The sequence below is a fragment of the Pelmatolapia mariae genome, linkage group LG3_W (assembly GCF_036321145.2).
Source record: "Pelmatolapia mariae isolate MD_Pm_ZW linkage group LG3_W, Pm_UMD_F_2, whole genome shotgun sequence".
Taxonomy (NCBI): domain Eukaryota; kingdom Metazoa; phylum Chordata; class Actinopteri; order Cichliformes; family Cichlidae; genus Pelmatolapia; species Pelmatolapia mariae.
The window spans coordinates 50009322-50032830 of record NC_086229.1 but is presented as its reverse complement, the minus strand read 5'-3'; the positions used below and the strand labels follow the sequence as shown (position 1 = coordinate 50032830).

Below are 23509 nucleotides of genomic sequence, written 5' to 3'. Positions count from 1 at the left end.
AGGCTGCTGTGTTGTTCACTCGATTAAATAAAACTGAGCACACAGTCAGACATTTTTTTCCTTATTTACTTTTTTTCGGTTCATTTTTTAAATTTCTACTTTTTTTTAAATATTATGGTTTTGTCCCAAAATATGTTTTTACCCATTTTTTTTTCTTCTCTCATAAATATACATACATGCAAAGTTATTCCTAGTAACATGAAAAACTATTTTGTTGTCTTGTTTTAAAATACATTTCCATGTATTTTAAAACTTTTTCATGTACAACATGGAAAAGTATGACACTCAACACAACAACACTACATTTCTCTGTTTTAATACTTTCTGAAATCTGTTTTTTAGTGTTAGTGTCCTTTATTCACACAGTCTCAAAGAAAACTTTATGATGGATTCTCAGTCAGTACCTGTCATTATAGTTATTTGGAACACAGTATTTGGAACCTGGGAACATACACAGTTTAAAAATAGACTTATAAACAGAAAATTCAGAAAAATTCAAACCCATAAAAATTAATATGTATTTACAATATGTAAACTTTTTTAACAGAAAGATTAGAAAAGGCAGCGCTCTGTACTACAACATCCATCAGTAATCAGAAGGGTAAGAAATAAACTCTCCCTTCAGACACATTAATGATTCTGTATTTCGTCTTCTTTTGTCCTTAGCTGCCAGACGGAGGTCGTCCACGAGGCCGAGACGTCGCCGTGGGTACCATAGGGTTTCCATCTTGGTCAACGATGCACTTCCAGGCCTTGTGATTTCTTGTCGTGACTTTCGCTTGCTCTTGGGTTAGACATCATTGTTTAAGTCATTTGTTGATCGAATACTTTTTCAGCTTAACTGTATTGCCTCCATCTGCACAGGCATATGTGGACACACACGCAGACACGGGCACACAGCAGTAATACCAGTGTGCAGCACAGGTGGATTTTGGTGGCAAAAACTGTCCCCCCTTTACTCATTACAGCTGTGAATTCAATCCCAGGATAATACGAGCCCGATTTAACATAAGTCATGTTACACAGCACACATCACTTTCTGTACTTAAAGCAGCTCAGAGTCTTTTCTTTGTGTGACTGATGATTCGCTCTGATCCAAAATTGGTCCTGCACAGAGAATCCTGTCAGTCCCAGTTTGTTTTTCTGAGACACTCAACATCTCTACATCAGCACAGAGGTTACGGTGAATTCTTTTTTTTTTTTCAACATGAATTACAGAGATGTACACACAATGATTAAAACTACTGCCACACCAACTTCTGTCACTCCAATTAAGACATTGTTTTATTGTGATTTTAAAGTTGGTCTCTTAGATTTGAGTTCATCTGCAGCTGCTGTAAAAGACAAAAAAATATTTGTTGCCAGTTGTTCAAGTCCAAAATGGATATTTGCAATACACATATTGTATTTGAGTCATAAATGAAAATTCCAGCACAAACAGTTCACAGAAGCCAACGAGTCAATTTTAGCAACACAATGAGAGCTATTGCAAAAAAAAAAAAAAGGTAATTAATTAACTAATATTAAATCAGCTTACCGGTGACATTGAGTTGACAGTCGTCAGAGCTGAAACCATAATCTGTCTTCACTTTACACTTGTATCGACCCGAGTCATCAGTCCTGAGTCTGGACAGTTGAAGTCTGATTGGTCCTTCTCTGGACTCGTCCTGAAAACTTTTCATCCTGAGACTCTGACACGTCAACACCTTCAAGAACCTGATACAGGACTGAGACTTTATCAGTTATCAGTTCACAGAGGATGTTGAGAGTTTTGGTGGATCTGTCAGGTTCGGTGGTGAACGTCCACTCCAGTGTGATGTTGTGGTTCTCCTCTGCCTGATAGGAGGTCTGTGTCACATTGACTACAAATGATCCTGTTGAGGAGACAGAGAGGGAAAGAGAGGAGCAGACACACTGAGAACTGGAACAAATCTGTTGTTGAGCTTTATTTGGAGTTCATAAAGTGAAGCTGTAAACTAACCAGAGACACATGAGGTGAGGATGATGAGCAGCAGTGTTGGGTCTGTTCCCACAAACCCAGGTAGTTCTAGAGACTTATTCATCATGAAAGAAAACAGTCGATCAATTAATTACTTGCGCACGGGAGGCCTCATCTGTGTCCAGCACGACAATGACCCCGACGATGGCCTCCTCCTGCTGCCTTTTATTGAGACAGTTCACACAAGAAGTAACGCCCACATAATTCTAAGACAAGGCTTTGTATGTATATGTGTGTACTTCTATATGTAAGTAGGAATGTGTGTGTGTGTGTGTGTGTGTGTGTGTGTGTGTGTGAGACCTCCTGCTGACCAAAGGGTCATAAACGCAGGAAGCTTACATCAAAAGAAGTAGATCTTCCAGATAGGATGTATCTGCAATAAAACATTACAGCCCCCCCCCCCAACCAGATCCTCGAGAATCTGGGGGGAAGGACAGTGGAATCCCTTTAAACAAGTTGGCAAGCATAGAAATGACAAACATTAACAATTCACTCTAACAAGCAGGATCCTGCAGATCATCTTCTCCCTGTGAGAGGAGACAGAGGTGAAGAGTCATCAACACATGAGGTCAAAGGTTTTGTACATTTCGTGATATTCTCTGTATAGTGACTGGTCTTATGATTTAAACAGGCAAATGTTCAGCATTCAAACTACAGATCTCCTCCGTGACGTCTTTCCTTTACAGTACAGAATCGCTGCATCTATCGCTGGCAGTGTGACTCTGAAGTGCAGTACTGTGTATCGACGATGTCGATGAAACGTTTTGCACCGTCAAAAAATAAAATTGGCTACTTGATTTCACTTATCGCTGGTTATTTTTAAAACATAACACCCATGATAAACGAGGGACCGCTGTTCACAGATACTGAGAAATATAAAATTTGAATCCCTTTTCTCTTTTGCTCTAAGGCACGAGGGAAAAAATATCGACAAGTCAATGAACATCATTTACAGATATATTTGGTAAATGCCCAAGACATCTATAGAAATGTAAATTGCCACTTGATTTATCAATTTGCTTAACTTGTTTTGGACCGTAAACAAGGAGCGAATAGGACAAAGCTCCCCACAGGAGTTTCCACACTGGAAGCAGCATATGCTAACGTGCACATAGTCTATTTCCCATGTTGGGTTTTACATGTGAAACACTTTGCACTGAATTTTTTGTAAAATACAAAAAGGTTCCTTCAACCTGACAAAATGTTAGACACAATAGTGTCTAATGAATGTATCTGGGAACTTTGAGTAAAAATGTGCCTGTTGTTCTTATGAACCCTGTGTCTGAAATGTTTAGTCAGTTTCATTTTCATGTTTGTTTTCCTTTTGTCCCTGTCAAGTTTTTCCATCTTAGTCTCTGTCTCAGTGTCTGTTTCCTATCTTATTTTTGTCTTATTTTTGCCCTTTGTGCATTTAAACCCTTAGTTAGGAGTAAGTGTGGATTTTCTGTGGCAAACATGAATGAAGTTCACCTTTCAACTATGACATCGCTAAGATACGGACCTCCTCTGAAGTTGTCACAATACTAGTGATGAGCAAAGTGAGACTTTGTGAAACATTTGAAGCATTTGTGCTTGTATTGATGATTTCAAACAATCTGAAACCATCTCCACAGTGGCACCTGCTGGACAATTTGGCTATTGTCACGTCTCGATCATATTCTGTGAAACGGTGACACAGACAAGTCCTGCACAACCACTTATTATACCAGACCATAAATATCTTTGATCAATACATGTTTTGGAGAAATCCTCCAAAACAAGTTGGGTAATTAGTGGTACGATAGAGTACTAAGGTCACATTAATGAAAAGAAAAAAAATTGTGTCCATTTTGAGATTTACCTCAAAATAGTGTTTTGAGAAAAGTCGAAATGTGGAAATTGCAGCTGATATTTCAAGCCAGACAAACGCCACAGCAGCTATACCCTCACAAAATGGCTCAGTGATACAACATGCATCCTCTTCATTGCACAAGGGTGTAAACATCAATATCCTTGCTTCTGTCCATTGCCAGACATTTCATTTTATACAAAACAAAACGGGCAGGTATAGCTCAGTAGGTAGATTAGTTGTCCCATGATGGCAAGGTCGGGGGTTCTAGTCCACTGAACGGCTACCCAGGGAGCAGAGCACACTCAGGGGTACCCTGAGCACACTGCAGGGTACACTGCGGTAGGGTACCCCTGAGCACACTGTTCCCTTGGCGCTTCACTGGGTGAATGGGTTAAATGCAGAGGAGTAAATTCCCTACGGGGACTAACATATACATGTTAAAACCAGAAAGTTTGTGTGTTTGTTCCCTTCTGACCAAATGCAGATTTCTGCACCACCACAGTGGCCTTATAACTCTCACCACACTGTTTATGTGCTAAAACAGAAAAAAATAATAATAAATACCAATTCTGAAGTAGAATTTCACTAACTCATCTACACAAGTCATTTAGTAGACTTTATATAAGCCAAGAGTTTTGTCTACAAACAACTGTTAACCCCACATTTTCACTTAAAAAATCAGTAATATATATTTTTATTTATGTGGCCTCTAACAATTTAATTTAATTCTAATAATTTATATATTAATCACAGTGAGAGTGTGTGTGTCCTCCCATGCTCAGAAGTCTGGGCACTCAAGTTAACTTGCCAAGTTTGAATTAGCATCTAAGGAAGAACAAACTTGGAGTGCTTGATATTGAGAAACAGCTCTTGTCTTTTGTGGCTCACTTTGTTGCTGCTGCAGTATTGGCTGTGACATGAACTCTGCCTCGTGTTCAGAGAGCTGGGGTCCGTTCTTCGTACCTTGCTAAGTAAGTTAGCCGGATTTGATTGTTGACGATTTCGCGTGATCTTGGATCGTTCGGTTCTCCGAAGCTCGGAGCTTGCTGTCATAGCAACAGATCCGTAAGCGTAAACCTGCTTGGGAGCAGGCTTACTTTAGAGGAGATTTTCCGTTTTCGTTTTAAAAAAATAATCCCGTAAAGGCAGAAATGAAGGAAAACGCTGCTAGGAACATGCCAAAGCAGCAGGTGGCGCTATATTCCTAACCGTGTAAAAATGTTGGCCAATCAGAAGTCTAGAAGCCTCCGTGGGAAATAGTAAACAAAGCTGGGGCATAGAAGCAGAACCGAGTTGTATGTGTGGAGGGACAGTAACTGTGTGTGTATATGTTAGCATTTAAACACTGCAGAGACTACAATTAACAGTAACAGTACTGTAGAAATTCATTTCACCAAAACAACAACGTGGCGAACACTGTGACGTCAAAAAAGGCACACACCTTTGACGCTGCGTTTTCTCCGTGTTTCTCGTCCACACGTAAATGCAAAAACGGAGTTTTAGAAAATATCCACCCTGGCCGGAGTTTTTAGAAATCTCCGTTTTCAGTGACCGAAAACGCCGTTTACGTGTGGACGAAAGGTGCAAACGCATAGAAAAATCTGCGTTTTCAAAAATACCCGGGTACGTGTGGACATAGCCTCAAGCTAATGGTGTGTTTAGCTGCAGACGGGAGGCCGTCGTCTGTTGTGCAAAACAAGGAGTTTAAACTGTGATGAACGTGCTTGAGCCACGCTATGATATCTTGTTGCGCGTCCACTTCAGTGACAAGATAAACCAAGCATGTATGAGCAGGAGAAGTTTAAAGTTATGGCTGAACTGTCCCAGGCATCTTCTGTTGCTCTAACTACAAATGGGTGGAGCTCCAGGGCAACGGAAAGCCACGTGACCATGACTGCTCGTTATATGACAGCGGAGTGGTAGATACAAAGCCCTGCACTGCCCTATAGATTACATTAGATTAGATGAAACTTTATTTATCCCTCGGGTGGGTTCAAACTGAAATTCAGTTTCCAGTAGCACAGCACCAACAGAAGTTACAGAATGTGAGCAGAAATCAGTGTTGGGTAAGTTACTTTAAAAAAGTAATTAATTACTATTACTAATTACTTAGTCAATATTGTATTTAAAATACTTATCTAATTACTGTGTCAGAAAAGTAACTTAAGTACTACATAAGTATTTAACTAAATACTTCTTAAAATCCATATAAACCTTGAGTGGACAAACAATAGAAATTAAACTCTTTAAATAATAAATACATTTTTTTAAAGACGGACACTCTACAGTATGCAGCGGTAGCATCTGTTCCACAATGTAGCCTGGCAGGGCTGGACTGGGACAAAAAAATCGGCCCGGGCATTTTGACTAGAGACCAGCCCACCAGGTATTATAGGAAAAACCATAAAGCCTTTGAATGAAAACAAACGCTGTTGTCACAGTGATGTACACTGTCTTGTTGGTATATATGTATCAGTCTGATAAACTTAAACCTTCACCATCCTCCCTATTCTGATATTCTAAACAGTACCCGAAAGTAGACTGCTTGGTCGAGTTAACCTCCTGAACTATCTACAACACATGGTGAAAACTTGAAATTAAGACAGAGAAGACTAGAGGTGAGACATGATCATTACTAATTACTGATGACAGATTTAGATATATTTTCATAAACCATTCATTTGCCACATCAATAAACAGCATGGCAGGGCAAAATATTTTTTCTAACATGGCAACCTTTAAAAAGTGAAAGGAGATAGAAAGACAGGTGAGAAAGAAAAACTTAATTGACTTTTTGATGGCATTTTACACACAGTACTGGTACAGTATCTAGAAAATGTAGAAAAATGCTGGCATCATAAACAGTACTTAGCTACTTCTGAAGAAATTATGATGGGATCCTTAAAAAATGCTATGTACAATAATGGATTTCTATACATTTTACATCAGATGAAAACGTTTGTTGTAAGATTCAGAGCGATAAACAAACAAGAGAGAAAAGCCGATCAGCTGATCACTGATCAGTTTCATGATTGAAGTAGAAACAGGAGAGAGAGGAGAGAGGAGAAGAGGCAGCTGTGCAGCAAAGACACAGAATAACTGCAGCTTTGTGGCTTTTTCATTGTAGCTGAAATACGGGACAAACTGTGTTCCTTTTCACCTCAATACGAAACGCGTAATATTTTCTCTGTATACCAGACGATTCCGTTTTTTACGGGACGGTTGGAAACTCTAATAACTAACCTTATAAATAAGATAAAACAAGTTCAAAAACGAAGAAAAAAAACCCCCATCGGCCCATAAAAACGAAAAATCACCATCGGCCCACCGGGCAAATGCCCGGTATGCCCGATGGCCAGTCCAGCTATGTAGCCTGCAGTCATTTTTTAAGCTCACCTTCAAACGCTTTCTGTGCTGTTTTGCTGCTTAGCAGGAGTTGCCCCGGTGTTATCCATGGATGATGAACAAAAATCACTCAGAATTGTTCGTTACTTAGTAACGCGTTACACCCAACACTGGCAGAAATATACCATATTTACACATTTATAAATACAGAGAATACAAAAGGGATAAATAGAATAAATAGGAATAAGAATACAAGGGAAAGGCACATTTCAAGTATTGTGAGTCTATTACACTGGCACTACAGCTACTTGTTCCCCCCTCCTCTGTCCCCGTTTCCCCTCCAGCAAGGAGTTAAACAGTTTGATGGCGTGTGGGACAAAGGACTTTTTAAGTCTGCTGGTCCTTGACTTTGGGAGAAGCAACCTGTCACTGAACAGACTCCTCTGGTTGTTTATGGCCGTGTGCAGAGGATGCAGAGGATGCCCAGCATGGTCCATAATGTCCATATGCACCTTCACTTGTTTTTATATAAGTGCGTGGAATGAGTCTTCAGTTGAATGTTTTTTAATAGGCAAAAAATACTTAAATAAGTAAATGGCGAGTGGAATTTTTGTCTTTTTTTTTTCTATTTTTGCTGATCCGAAAATTGATCCGATCTGTGACTTTAAAACCGTGATCCGATCCGAACAGTGAGATTTTTGATCCGTTGCACCACTAGTAACTTGGCTCCAAACAGACACTGACAGCAGAGAAAAAAACTGTTTACAGCTTTAAAAACAAACAATACTAGAATCCACCTGCTGGAGGCGCTGTGAACTCACTGGACCAAATCAAACAGATTAAAACACTCCTGTGTACTTTCCTCTTTCTTCAATCCTTAACATTTCAGATTATTATTTTTATCCGACTCTCATTTTCAAAGATGCATTTTGCATTTATTTACAGATTTTAATCATTTTTGGTTAAATGAATCCAAACAGTCACTTTTAAATACACTCTAAGAATTAATATGTTGTATTTACTCCACCCATTTATGTCAACTGGTTCCACACAACGGGGTTGGTGAAATATAAAATATATGATTAATTTGAACAAGACATTTTAGGTATTTTAGGTACATCTGATAACATTTGGATAATTAAATGCAAGTCAAACAAATTATGTTGTATTAGCTGAATATCGTGATGTTGATCTAATTAACATTATGTTGACTTAAATTGATGAGACTAAATAAAATGTACTCAACCAAAACAAGCTCTACTCACTCTAAGAAATTAAACGTATTTACTCCACCCAGCTATGTCAACTGCGGACTGGGTTAGTCAAATATAAAATGTATGATACTTTTAATTTGAACAAGAAATTTTAAGTATATCTGATAAATCTACTCAACCAAAGACAATAAGATGATAAAAGATTTTTTTTTTCAAGAGAATCAGTCTAATCCAACAATTCTGGACTGAAAACCAAATTAATACATGTATGAGACAGTATACCTGATATACTAAGTGAAAAAAAGTATGAAACACCAATGTGAGAATATTTCTCTGCACAATAAGTTCATTATTCTGAGTCAACACAGAGGTGGATACTAGAGTCAGGCTTCACTCTAAACCCAGCATATACAGGTTCAGTGAAGGTGGTGTTGAATGTGTGCAGGTGGATCAGTTTGTCAGAGGAGACACTGTAGAAGGACACAGTTCCTGCAGAACAGTCCACATACACTGCTACTTTGTGAGAGAGCGCTGAGGGGAGAAGAGGGATCGCTCTTCCTATGTAATCATGATTTCCATAGTAACCCCTGTCTTCACTGCAGTAGAGACTCCAGGATTGATGAGTCCTTCCAAACCTGCTTTCATCCTCTTCTCCTTTCCGTCTGATTCCTCCATAAGCTACAGCAACATGAACCTCTCCTCTCCACTCAACCTCCCAGTAACAGCGACCACTCAGACTGTTGGTACACAGCAGCTGAGGCCAGTGATCAAACCTAAGATCATCACCAGGATACAGCTGCTCTTCTTTCACATGTGACACCTCTTTGTTGTTTTCAGACAGTTTGAGGTTTCTGTGTGCTGTGTTTGGATCCAGCGTCAGGTCACAGAAATCTAAAGGGAAACGTGACAAAAAATGTAGGACAGTACAAAATGGTGTGAATGCAGCTCATAAATCAAAAACACACTTACATTTCTTTAGACCTGGTCTCATCCACTGGACTCCTTGAGGCTCCACACTGAAATGAGCACATTATCTTTTAGTATGCAGACATGGCCTTTATATTCTCTCATTCATCTTTTCTAGAGAAATAACCTCGTGTTTTATTTTATCTCCTAATAAAGTCAAACAGATAATACACTTTCTACGGTTCTAAGGTTTGATGTATCAAAGCACAATTTAAAAAAATAAATCATCATCCATACCAGGTTCTTAAATTACCTAAATACCTAAATACAACCTTCAGTCTGCTTTATCTTCTGCCTCCCTGTGTTTCTGTCACTACAATGAACATTGTGCTTCAAATACTATTTTCTCTTTCTGTTAACATGTGTGAGGATATTTCAGTTGCTTAGTTATTCAGTTCAAAAAAACCCAAATAAATATATAGAACAAAATATTTTCAGAAAAGACTGCTGCATTCATTCTGATAATAACAAAGGCTTTAGGCTTATTGAGTCTGAATCCGTTTCTGTCTTTGTCGTTGTTGCCCCAGCATTGGTCGGGAATACCTTCAAAGTCTAGTTGGCTTTAAAGGTTTCTGGGAGTTTGTGACATCCAGTCTGTCCTCCACACCGTCAAACAAAGGTATAAGCTGGTGACAAATCAGCTTTTATTTTCAGTTAATTCAAAAATAATTGTTTAAAAACATTTATTAACTTTTGTGAGCTAATTCTGACCAGTCACAACATAATTTTCATATTGACCAATACCTTTCTAAATCTGAGCGAACATGTCATCCTGTGCAACCTCTAAACTCAGTCTGAGTCTTTCTCCTGTTGTTTATGAGATGTTTCCACCAGAAGTGTCAGTGGGAATAACAGAGCAGGAGTGAAAGTCTTTGTGGGTCATTCATCACCATGTAAACATGATGAGGATATTGTGTGTTCAAATTCAACTGTCTAAGTGTGTGGTGAGTTCATTGAGAGAACATGTGTGTCCAGCTTGTATTCCTGTCTATATATTGTCTGTGTTTCACTCTGCTCGTTGTTGCCCCCTCCCTCTTAGTGCATATAATCTCTGTTAGCTTGTTTGGTATCAAGTCAAGTTGTTCCTGTTATTGTTTTTGTTTTTTGTTTTGTTTCCAGCCTCAATAGAGCTACTGAGTCCTGCATGCTGAAAACAATAAAAAGTTCAATGAGAAGATGATTTTTTTCTTGATTCTCAGGAGGTTATGGCAGCAAACATTCCAATTAAGTCAATATTTATTTAATTACACTTTGAATCTGAGTACTTAATTAAACCGATATACTATTCTTCCCAATCACAATTAAAAATAACTTGTTCCTGCACAGATGACTTGTTCATGAAAATGGGAATCCTGGCGCCTCACCTGACTAAAAACAGGGAGGTAAGGCTGTGACTGTGTGGAGCATGAAGTGAGGACAGCAGGAAGCAGCAAAATTAAACTATAAATCCTGGATCACAGACCCAGAACCATCACAAAGGCACCTGTCAGATCTGGGGTAAAACACATCAAAACCTCACTTAGCAATGGCCATGTGATGTTGGTGTTTTGATTGACACAGTCTTGAAACATCAGTATCGAGGGTCCAATTCTTATCTATTTGTTACATTCTCCTTCAAGCTGTGTATCCATCCTTGAGTTTTAACTGTGATTGTTTTTGAGTCATTCACCCACACAGTTGCCCATATAACTGGACATACAGACTGTTTTACTGGCAATCGGGTCAGTGGTTACCTTACAATATGCTGGAGAAAAAATATATATTTTTAGCTTTATTTGCTGTTTTCCTACCAGAGTATGTCCAGTTTCACATGTGGATCCTCCTTTAGAGCAGACAAAAGCTTCATTCCTGAGTCTTCTGGGTGATTATAGCTCAAGTCCAGCTCTTTCAAATAGGCGGGGTTGGAGCGCAGAGCTTTGGCCAGAGAGGTGAAGCCTGTTCCTGTGATCTGACAGCCTGACAGCCTTCAAACACATACAACATGTCACATCATTGTAAGGAACTGCTCTGAATTTGCTGATGTTCATGCAGTCGAATGAACAGATTCTGATTTCAGTTAAAGTTGTTAAAACAACAAACAAACTGGCTTTTCTGTACTCAAATTTAAAAAAACAATAAAAAACATAATTACTTTCTGTCTTTTTTACTATGATGGACACGCTCTCATCCAAAAACGTAACATACCGATGCTATGTGACAAATCGTCTGTATGTTACACATTCGAAAAAACATGAGAACCATTTCGAATAAATCTACACATGTGCATTTATTTTACTTTCTCATCATCAATTGATTTGGAAAACACTATCTGATACAACTGAGGTTGTGGTTAAGATTAGGGGTTAGATTCTGATTTCAGATGAAGTTGTTACAAAAACAAACAAACTGGCTTTTCTTCACTCAGTTTTAAAAAGAACAAAAATTGACTTTCTGTCTTTTTTGCTATGATGGACAATCATAAATGAAGTCACATTTTTCTGATTTATGAAGTGTGTGTGTTTCACTTCTACTCTACTGTTTTCTTTCAGAGCTTAGACCAGAACAGAAACAACATCTTAAATCTATAAAATGATGACAGTTGTTGTGAAATATCCAAATCTCCTGACACAAAGAGTCAGCTAACCTGAGAGTTTCCAGCATACAGTGTGGACTCCCAAGTCCAACACAAAGCAGCTCCACTCCTGAGTCCTGGAGGTTGTTGTTACTCATGTCCAGCTCTCTCAGTCTGGAGGACTGAGAACTTAGAATTAAGGAAAGAGCTTCACAGCTTCTCTCTGTGAGCTTACAGCCGCTTAACCTAGAAACGTATGTATATTAGTGAACTTTTCAAAATCTTTAAATAAACACTTTAAAGCAATCTCTTGCCAGGATTAAACTGGATACTTACTGGGCTTTCTTACAGACTTTGACCACTGGCAGCAGCTGCAGAAGAGCCTCTTCTGAAGCTGAATATTTCCTCAAGTCAAACTCATCCAGATCTGTTTCTGATGACAGTAAGATGAAGACCAGAGCTGACCACTGACTAGGAGATAGATTAACTTTAGACAGTTGTCCTGAACTCAAGTGATGCTGGACCTCCTTCACTATAGAGTTGTCATTCAATTCATTCAGACAGTGGAGCAGATTGATGCTTTTCTCTGAAGAGAGAGTGCCATTCATTGTTTCTGTAATGTACTTGACTGCTTCCTGATTTATCTTTGAGCTGATTCCTGTTTGTGTGAGCAGGCCTTGTATGAGTTTCTGATTGGTCTGCAGTGAAAGACCAAGGAGGAAGCGAAGAAACAAGTCCCAGTGTCCATTTGAACTCTTCAAAGCCTCGTTCACAGCACTCTGGTAGAACTGTCTTACTGAAGACTCGTCAGTCTGCACTGAGGCTGTTTCTTCTTCTTTCAGCAGGTTGATACCAGAGTTGGTGAAGGTCAGATGCACATAAAGAGCAGCTAAAAACTCCTGAATGCTCAGATGGACAAAACAGAACACCTTCTCTTGGTACACTCCTCTCTCCTCTTTAAAGACCTGTGTGAACACTCCTGAGTACACTGAGGCATCTCTGACATTAATTCCACACTCTGTCAGGTCTGATTCATAGAAGATCAGGTTTCCTTTCTGCAGCTGCTCAAAAGCCAGTTTCCCCAGTTCTTCAATCATCTTCCTGCTCTCTGGACTCCAGAGAGGATCTGTCTCAGCTCCTCCATCATACTTGATGTTCTTCAGTTTGGTCTGAACCACCAGGAAGTGAATGTACATCTCAGTCAGTGTCTTGGGCAGTTTTCCTCCATCCTGTTTGGTTTTTAACAAACTCTCTAGAACTGTAGCAGTGATCCAGCAGAAGATTGGGATGTGACACATGATGTGGAGGCTTCGTGATGTCTTAATGTGAGAGATTATGGAGTTGGCCTCTTCCTTGTCTCTGAGTCTCTTCCTGAAGTACTCTTCCTTCTTTGGGTCAGTGAACCCTCTGACCTCTGTAACCATGTCTATATACTCAGCAGGGATCTGATTGGCTGCTGCAGGTCGTGTGGTTATCCAGATGTGAGCAGAAGGAAGCAACTTTCCCCTGATGAGGTTTGTCAGCAGCACATCCACTGATGTGGACTCTGTAACATCAGTGAGGATCTCAGTGATGTGGAAGTTCAGAGGAAGTCGACACTCATCCAGACCAACAAAGATGAACACAACTTTGAACTTTTTAAAGTTACAGATTCCTGCTTCTTTGATTTCAGTGAAGAAGTGATGAATAAGTCCCACTAAGCTGAACTTTGTATCCTTCAGTAAATTCAGCTCTCTGAATGGGAATGGAAAAATGAACTGGATGTCCTGGTTGGTCTTGTCTTCAGCCCAGTCCAGAGTGAACTTTTGTGTCAGGAATGTTTTCCCGATGCCAGCCACTCCTTTGGTCAGAACTGTTCTGATTGGTTTGTCTCGTTCAGTCGAAGCTTTAAAGATGTCTTCACACCTGATTGTTGTTTCTGGTTTGTTTGGTTTCCAGGAAAACGTTTCAATCTGTCTGACCTCATGTTCAGTGTTGACCTCTCCGGTCCCTCCCTCTGTGATGCAGAGCTCTGTGTAGATCTCATTTAGAGTGGTTCGGGTTCCTGGTTTAGCGATCCCCTCAGAGACACACTGGAACTTCTTCTTTAGGTTACATTTAAATGTTTTATCACAAAGTGGATCAGGATTTTCTACAGGAAAGCACCAGAAACATGAGTGTTATGATTATAGAGAATATGACAATTTCATTCCTGTAAAGACTGAATTTATGAAGAGAAATCCTCTCACTGCTCTGCAGACAGTCAGCCAGCTGCTCCTGTTTCATTATTCTCAGGAAGTTAACTGCAAGTTTCAGAAATGCCTCTCTGCTGCTCCTTCTCTGCTTCTCTTCCTCACTGTCCAACACCTCCTCTTCATCCCTCTGACACTCTGAATAATCTGGATTCAGATCATTCTGCAGCTTCTTTAGCTCGTTCTTCACAAAAGTGATAATGTTTTCCTCCAGCATCTGGAAAAAAAATGATACAATCTAAATTCATGAAAATCAGATCTTTATTGTAAAAATAATTTTTCACAGATTTGTTTTGTGTGTGATTTCAATTTAACAAAGGAAATAATAAAATAATAACATAAATTAAACTAAGTATTGTATTAAATTAAGTACTGGGTTATTTCATTGTAAATTTTCCAATCTTACATGTTATCTGCCCTGTAATTTCCTGCAAATTCCACGTAAGTACAGGGTACTTGCACCTTATTTTAAGGTCGTGTTATAAAGTTATGCTGAAACTTTCTTTTGAAAAGTCTTTTACAAATAAAAAAAAAAAATAAAAATTCACTGTTGAGTTATTTATGGAATTTTGCCATTATTTTATGATGATGTACATGTACAAACCTTAAATATTGAGTCCAGATCAGTTTGATGCTGCAGACTCTCCTGATCAGCTCTGTGGAGACATCATGAAGACATTAGATCCATTTTGCAGATAAATACAAGCCATACAAGATTTCTTCTTCTACTGTTAGATGATCACCCTGATTAAAACAAACACTACTGTGCTGTAAAAAACCTATTATGTTAATTTATAGACTTATTTATTTATTTGTTTTTTGGACTCCACTAGTCCAAAACTAACAGGTCAGTGATGGTTCTGTACCAGTGTTCTTGTAATGACCATATTATGCATATTTCCTGCTCATTGCATCATCACATTAAAGAAGTCAGATTCGTGTTGAAGTGTTTCATTTTAAATTTGACCTTTGTGTCTTTAAAAATACCAGCAGCAAGGAAGAGATTCTTACAGCAGCAGCTGAAGTTTTTCTGAGGAAAAAACTTATAATACACATAAACAAAATCATATCATGACACTTAGCCTACACTCGGCTACATCTGTGGTGTTCAGTGTTCAGATGCTGAACAACAAAATTATCATCTTACTACATCCTAATCCATTTTGTCTTGTTATTTCATGCAGGTCATATAAAAAAGAACCACTGGTGAAAAATGTAATGTCAATATTAAGGTAAAAAAAAAGATTTGCTGTTGTCCTTTATCAGTTTTGTTGATGATTGTCATGGTGGTAGTGATGGTGTGTCACTATGAATTATGAGAATCATTTAATATTTAGAGAAATCCAGCAGCTCATATCGTGGCATCCAGCAGCACACAGACAGCTGCAGATTATTTCACTTTCCTACGCATAACTGGCAACCACATCAGACTGAAACTCTTATTTACCAAATCAAAGAGTCAAACTGACTGCTGACACATTCCTGCTGATTACCACATAAATTATAATCAGTGTGATGCCCAGTGCAGGGAATGCAGGGCTGTTAAAATAGATTTTTTTTTCTTTTAAATTAGCAGCCTCACTTATGGAGCTCTTTAATCTCAGGACTGAGGCCAGGTGTACCACAGAGCTGTAAGGTAAATGTGAAATGTCTTACTCTTCAGCAGCAGTAGATTTAGTTCCTTTAAAGTTGACAATGTTCTCCTTTGACCGATCACTCTTCAAAGACACACAGCTGGGTCCAGGTTTAGATTCAAGGGCATCTGGTGCCTCAGTGATCCTGGTGAACAGAGAAATTACATTTTTAGCCTTCAGACACAAAAAGTACTGAATAAACTTGGAGATAGTCACAGTGATAATATTACAGTAAGGCTAAAAAGTATGACGCTCTTCATAATGTTCTCTTTAGTCTGTTTGTTTTTCCAACTGTCTTTTCTCCTTTTTGTGAACAAAGCTAAAAAAAATATTAAATGACTAAACCAAAACTTCTCACTGTTTACTCATAGAGTTAAGATACGTTTAAGATTTTGTTAACTCTTACCTCTCATCAGGAGACAGTTTCCTGCTTTTAAAGTCAGGACAGTCTTCCTGTGGAGATCTGCGTCCGGTCTCAGGCTCAGGAGAGTCTGGTCTGAGCAGTGAGGAAAAGGATAAGTCAGGGTTATACATATACACTTTTTTAATCTCCAGGAACATACGCTGGAAAAACTTTGCAGGGTTAAATTGAATTAACAAAAAGGGAGAGCAGGTTTGTTGTAGAGAGTTACTGCATGTTGTATGAAATAATTTCCGTTTTTGTTCTTTTAGCAGTGAAGATAATGTGAGGTTTTGAGTGTGATACCTTTCCATGTTGGTAAAAACCTGCAGTCACCTGATGGAAGAGAAACGTGAGAATAAAACACAGATTTTATTTTTTTTCTGTTTATTGAGATATTTCATAGGGAGAAGGTGTTAACCTGTATAAGGATAATAATATTTTTATATTATATTATATTATATTATAAATAAGGTTTCATTGTTTGTCAAAAAAAAATCTGAAATAAAGTGAGCTTTGTTGTCTGGCAATCAAAGAGTCAACAAACAATAATTGTGATGATTAAACTTTTTAAACAGGAGATTAAAAAGAACAAAAACATAAAAATTTACATGATATAAATCAGATCAAAGATTCACTTTTTCATCATCTTCCTGAACACTGTCTGTCTGCAGCTCTTTGCTGTCTGCACTGGTATAAGATCTGATTCTGTTCTTCTATTAAGGTCTTGTCTTACTTTCACCACTTTATGCTTCAGGAGTTTGAGTCTGTATGTAAGTAAAAGTATTTTCCTGCTACACATCGTAGATCACATAACACACATTTTAGAAACCATGCTCTTCTTCAGCTGTCGCAGCTTTTCTTTCATTCTTAGACTTTGTGTAACAACTGCAGGATTTAAAGAAATATCTTAAAATAATACAAGAATAAAAACATTTTAATTTTTTTTCAAGAACAAATGAAATCAAATAATTCAAAAGCTCACCAAATGTCCACCATTAGTGTGTTTTTTTTTTGTAGCTCACTTCCTTGTTTTTCCTCTTATACGTTAGTGATTTGAATACAGGTGCTCATTGTACTGATGGTACGCCTACACTGTTAGACTGGTTAAACTGGTTAAACTGGTTAAAATGTTTAAAAACTGCCTTGTTCTGATGTTTTGCTGAATTTCCTGCCCCTGGCTACTGAATTTCATCTATCAAGTAAAGGGTTTGAACAACTAAACATAAATTATGCAGTTACTAAATGGCGTAAAACATTTTAATTGAATAATAATTATGTTAAGAACTGTAGGGCTCTGCGTCCTGACAAAGTCAGAAATGATCCAGCCCCCGAATCAGAAACATGATAAACTACATAGAGCTCTCATCACCCAGAGGCATTAACGGTTATGTCAAAGCACATAAAACCATCATCTGATTGTCTGAAAACAGTAAAAAACCAAATTCATGGTTCATATCTCACCTGTAGTCCTTCCAACAGAGTCTGTTCTGCCTGCAGTGGGAAACCTTCAGTCTCCTCAGTCCAGGAAAGAGGTTCTCAAAGGTTTTGTGGTCACGAGCCTCTTTCAGAGGACAACATTATCCCATATAATCAGCTGTTTTGGTCTTAGCTTCACATGATGATGTGCACTGACTGAAATATTTAACCATATTCACCAGATAGCTGCATAGCTAATAATTCATTTGTAGCAGGACAGAAGACACAGAATTACAGTAAAAATAAATGACAGATAAAATACATACTTTTGCTTTGTGTCCTTCTGGCACTCTGTACCTGTTTCATCAGTCCTTACAGGACACAGAACCGAGTATATTTTCATATGCAAACACAGCCATCACGCCCGGCTGCCTGGATCAGGTTACATCAGCCAGTTTGTTCCTCAGTTTGTGTTCACTTCAGCTTCAGTCCAGTTTTTAGCAACTTCAAAGAAACAGACAGTTATTATTAGGGTTGGTTTTATGAGTAATGTTTGAAGATAACAGTAAAACAGGAGTAAAAAATAATAATTATTATGTGTGTGTGTGTTGACCTTGAAACGAAAAAATATGATCCTCTGTAAATGGAACTAATATGAGCTCATATTTATGTGTCTCTTTGACACAATTAGAAATGTTAATGTAGGTAAACTGGAAACTTTATTAATATTAATAATAATTCCGTGTCCAATCTCAGGTCATTGGCTCAGACGCTTTTTCTGTTTTCTTTCTCTCTACCTGAGCTCACCATCTCGGTAACAGCCCCACTCTTTGGTGTAAACGAGTCTTTATATTCGCTTTCCGTAACTTGATTTTTCTTACGTCTTGATGCATTCTGAACCATCCAGGAAAGTAAATCTCCAAAAGTTGATTCTGTTCATCTGGACGTAGCGTTTTGTGGGAGAAACGTTTCGTCACTCATCCAAGTGACTTCTTCAGTCTCAGCTGCAGGTTTCCCCAAACCTTATAAACAGTACATTTGCATAATGACTGAAACCAGCCCACTGAAGGAACAATGGGCTGTGGGGTCAGTTCCTTAATCATAATTGTGCAAATTCCCATGACCATTGATCAACAATCACTGACCAAAACCCACTGATCAAAGATCACTGATCAATGGCCATGAGTACCAGTCACAGAGAGTTGGGGAATGGCTGCAATCACAGCGTTGTAAGATGGCGAAAGATACACCCTTAGGCCCCCTCCTCGATTCAGAGATGGTCTTTCTCTCTTCACGTAAATGGAAAGGTATATATATATATATATACAGTTAAGCCCATAATTATTCATACCCCTGGCACATTTTGACTTAAAGTTACTTTTATTCAACTAGCAAGTTATTTTTTGACTGGAAATGATACAGGCGTCTCACAAAAGACAATAAGATGATGTACAACACGCATCATTGTGGAAAAAAAAATATATTTCTCAGCTTTTATTTACATTTGAGCAAAAAGTATCATGTCCAGAATTATTCATACCCTTTACAAACTGTCACAGTCTCTGGGAAAATCCAAAGTTCCATACCATTCCAAATAGTCAAAGCTGTTCTAAAGCATCCTAATTACCCTGATTAATTGGAAATAGCTGTTCTGATCAACTCAACAGGTGAAAAACAGCAGCTCTCTGCAGGTGGTCTGTGGACATTCATGGGTAAGACAAAGGAACTCAGTGAGGACCTGCAGCTGTGCATTGTGGCTGCTCACAAGTGAGGAATGGGCTACAAGGCCATATCCAAATGTTTTCAAGTTCCAGTGGCTACAGTGCAAAGTATTATTAAAAAATACAAGATGTTCCGCACTGTGGAAAATCTCAGAGGACGTTGTCGGAAGCCAAAAGTGAAACCTGTGCTGGCCAGGAGAATAGTGGGAGAGGTGAAAAAGAATCCAAGGATCACCACCAAGGCCATTCTGGTGAATCTGGGCTCTGCTGGTGGCAATGTCTCAAGGGAGACAGTCCAACGGACTGTTGGGTTCCACAGATGCAGACCAAGGAAAACGTCACTTCTCCAGGCACTTCTAAGAGATGCAAAAGCTCATTTGGCCTTTGCAAATGCTCATCTGGACAAAGAAGAAGGTTTCTGGTCTTCAGTGTTATGGTCACATGAAACAAAAATTGAATTATTTGGTCACAATGATTTGGCATAAAAATGGAGAAGCCTTCAACCCAAAGAACACCATCCCCACTGTCAAACATGGTGGTGGGAACCTAATGCTTTGGGGGTGTTTTTTAGCCAATGGACCATGGAACCTAATCACAGTAAACAGCACCATGAAAAAAGAGCAATACATGAAGATTCTCAACAACAACATCAGGCAGTCTGCAGAAAAACTTGGCCTTGGGAACCAGTGGACATTTTAGCACGACAATGACCCAAAACATACAGCAAACGTGGTGAAGAAATGGTTAGCAGACAACAACATTAACGTTTTGCAGTGGCCTAGCCAGAGTCCTGACTTGAATCCAATTGAGAATCTGTGGAGGGAGCTAAAGATCAGGGTGATGGTAAGAAGACCCTCCAACCTGAAAGATTTGGAGCTCATTGCTAAAGATGAATGGGCAAAAATGCCTGTGGAGACATGCAAAAAGCTGTTCTGCAATTATAGGAAGCGTTTGATTGCTGTAATAGCCAATAAAGGCTTTTCTATTGATTATTGAGAAGGGTATGAATAATTCTGGACATGATACTTTTTGCTAAAATATAAATAATACCTGAGAAATATTTTTTTCCACAATGATGCCTCTTGTACATCGTCTTATTATCTTTGGGGAGACTGATTATTCAAAATTTCAGTTTCCACAAAATGGCATAATTGAATGGATATATGCAAAATCAGTTTATTCTTATAAAAAGGGAGATAATATATAGTGGTATTATAATTGTACCAGTCTGTAACTGTTCATTTATGAAGACTATGTGAGTATAAATTTTGGACTGTATTGGAATTCCCCGATTTTTGTTGACCTTAGTCTTAAAACTATAAGAACCAGTCAAATTCTGGAGGATCATAGTTTTTTTTTTTTCAGATTATAGTGTTTAACTGCAGGCACATCCCATGTGAAGGTTCTCTGTCCTTATTTAGTAAGGATGTTTACGTCTTGCCATTTATGGCCTCACCTGTGCTTGTATATGGTGGACCGTTAAAGGGATTAAGCCATATACAGGGTGAGGGGAGATGACCCTTTATATCACCAGGGATGTTGTTAAAATGATTGTAACCAGGAAGTCACGCACACAGAACAACAACAACAACAACACACACACACACACACACACATGCATGCACACACAAAAGTCCAACAGCCCTTTGGGGAGGACAGAAATGAGGTGAAGAACAAAGTCAACACAGCTCAAAATGCTTACTCAGCCCAGTGTCACAGCAGAACATAAATCTCACAATAAAAGCAGTTTGTTCAGTTTTTTTGTTTGTTTTTACTGAAACTCATGAATTTATAAGGTAAATATTTCAATTTGATGTCTGTAGTAGAACCCCTCCTGCCCCAAAATGTTTCTGCCTTCATTTTTAAAACGTTAATACCGAGCACATGTACATCATTAAATGCACATGAGAGAAAGCAGATGAAGAATCATGCTCAGCGACTCAGGAATAGTACTGAATTTATGTGGAAACACAAATAACTAGGTTAACAGCTGTTACATGAGCTGCCAGACACTGCTCTGGCTTATCTTATGATCTCCTTGCACAGTTGTGAAGCTCATCACCACCACAGAACCTAATTCTGAGGTGAGAACAGCTCATGTCAGATACAGCTCCGTGGACATGCTCCTGATCAGAGCCACACAGTAATCCAGGAGCGACCGAGTGAAGAGATTGTGTAGGACTGAAACACACAGATCTATTCAAACACATATAAAAGAGGAAACACTCCCCCACCCCACATCTTCACACCTTGGGCAAACATGCTCTGTAACGTTCTTTTGGACACATGCCAGGTGTACAACTGTATGACTACCTAAGTCATGCCTGCACACCTTCCATCCTCACAAGCTGTTTGCTTTTCTTTTTTTTCCAAGCATGGCTTAGGTGCAACTAATATCGCACTCTCATATAGATTATTTTATTAATTTCCTAATGATGCACATGAAAAATAAATGGTCATGATGGACGTCATTCCTGAGACGGAAACCTCGCTGGATTGTGTAAACCTTGTGTGTTAAAGTAGCACCCAGTTGCTAATGTGCACATATCATAAACTTTCATATTTTCATGTCAGGTCTTGTTCAGACTTTTATCTCTTTATGGCACCGAGAGGAAAGCTGGGGCTGGGGGGTGTTCCAACTAGCTTACAGCTACATTTTGTTTTTTGTTCCATCTCTTCTTGTAACATGGATAGAAAAAAGGATTTATTTAACAAGAAATCTTGCGAAGTGTTAAATACTCAAAAATACATTTTCTGGAATTGGGATTATTTGGGGCTCCTGTCCTCTAAATGACCTGTTAGTGCATTGAGCCTGTTTTACTTGCTGAAGCCTTCTTCAAATCAAACAAAATTGATGCCAAACAATTGTGCTGCAAAAAGTTTTATTTGTTCTGTTTTTGTTTTAAAGATATTAATGTAATATCAAAGGTCAAAAGGTCAACCAGCCCCCCCACATTAATGAAATCAAACATAATTGGTGTCAATCAACTGTGCTACATTTGTGCTGGTTTGTGCTTCAAAAAGTTTGTGCTGCTCTCATTTTAAAGAAATTAATAAACGTTTCCAGAGTTCATCTAAGGTCAACCGGCCCCTTTCATTACTGTGAAAAGGTTGTGAAACACACATCAGTATTGTATATTTTTTTTATCATGATCACACTCTTTAAAAGCAAAGCACTAGGTTAACTTACAATAGTTAAAATAAACTTTTGCTCAGGTAGTGAAAAGTCATTGCATTCTAAACAAATGTTTTAATTGATGATATCAGAAACATTTGCTTTTGTGCTACTATTGTGGTTGAGAGCTGAGGTAAAATTAAGTTTCTTGATTGATGAAAGAAACACTTTGAAGCTGTTTTTGGATGAAGAGGACACCGAGATGTTCAACTCCATCTTCCTGCATGTCTTTCTCGGGCTGCTGTCCCTCCACCTGCACTTCTCCAGCACCAGCAGCAGCAGCCTGATGCGGCTGTGTTGGCTTGTTACTACTTGTTGTGGTGCAGCTGCTAAAATGCCATTACCTGGACACGTGCCCAGGAGCCCATGTACAGTTGACAGTGGCGGTCCTAGCCTATTTGGCGCCCTGGGCGAACACTCCCCCTGGGTAGCCTTAGTTTTTGTTGACCGCAGCACAACGAGTTTCCCCTTGTTGCATTAAAGCCTGTGATGTTTTAAGAGTTTGTATTGTGAGCCGATTACATTGCTCTGTAAACTTTTCAAGCACTTTAACAAACAAGCAAGCAATTCCACCTCTTGCATTATTGCGTGAAGTTTACAGGCAGGCTCAGTCCTCGGCCTAGAGCGACTGTGGAAGTCGCTACACTCCTCCTCTTCTTTCTCTTTTTTTAAACTTTAAAAACGGGTTGTGTGTGAGACTTTAAATCAACAAAATATAAAATATACATTTTAAATTATTATTGGTCCCTGTATATTCATGTTTAAGCCCCATGCCCCCGGTACCGGGGGCAAAAAAGAGGAGATCGCGTTTAATCGGTTATAACGCGGGTTGAGAAATATAAGTCCAGACATGTGTGGTATCCACAGAAACCTCAGAATCTCAGCTAAAATGTCATATAAACTATTTCTACAACCACCAAACACACCGAAAACAAGCCGCGATTAAACGAGCAGTTACGTAAATGCGCAGAAGTCCGCTAAACAAACAAAACCGAACCAGAAATCCTTCAGACTTCATGTAAC

The 23509-nt window shown here is 38.8% G+C and overlaps 1 protein-coding gene across 1 annotated transcript in view; it reads right to left on the bottom strand.

The window, feature by feature from the left end:
• Window positions 1–8738: 8738 nt before the first annotated feature.
• LOC134623357 (protein NLRC3-like) overlaps window positions 8739–23509 on the bottom strand; it is a 32018-nt gene continuing 17247 nt past the window's right edge. Inside the window, exons 3-11 of the mRNA XM_065470182.1 lie at window positions 16178–16267; window positions 15794–15916; window positions 14742–14793; window positions 14135–14354; window positions 12243–14037; window positions 11979–12152; window positions 11146–11319; window positions 9359–9405; window positions 8739–9280 (exon numbers count right to left, since the gene is read on the bottom strand). Of these exons, the coding sequence (XP_065326254.1) occupies window positions 8739–9280; window positions 9359–9405; window positions 11146–11319; window positions 11979–12152; window positions 12243–14037; window positions 14135–14354; window positions 14742–14793; window positions 15794–15916; window positions 16178–16267 (3217 nt within the window). The remainder of the gene's footprint in view (window positions 9281–9358; window positions 9406–11145; window positions 11320–11978; window positions 12153–12242; window positions 14038–14134; window positions 14355–14741; window positions 14794–15793; window positions 15917–16177; window positions 16268–23509) is intronic.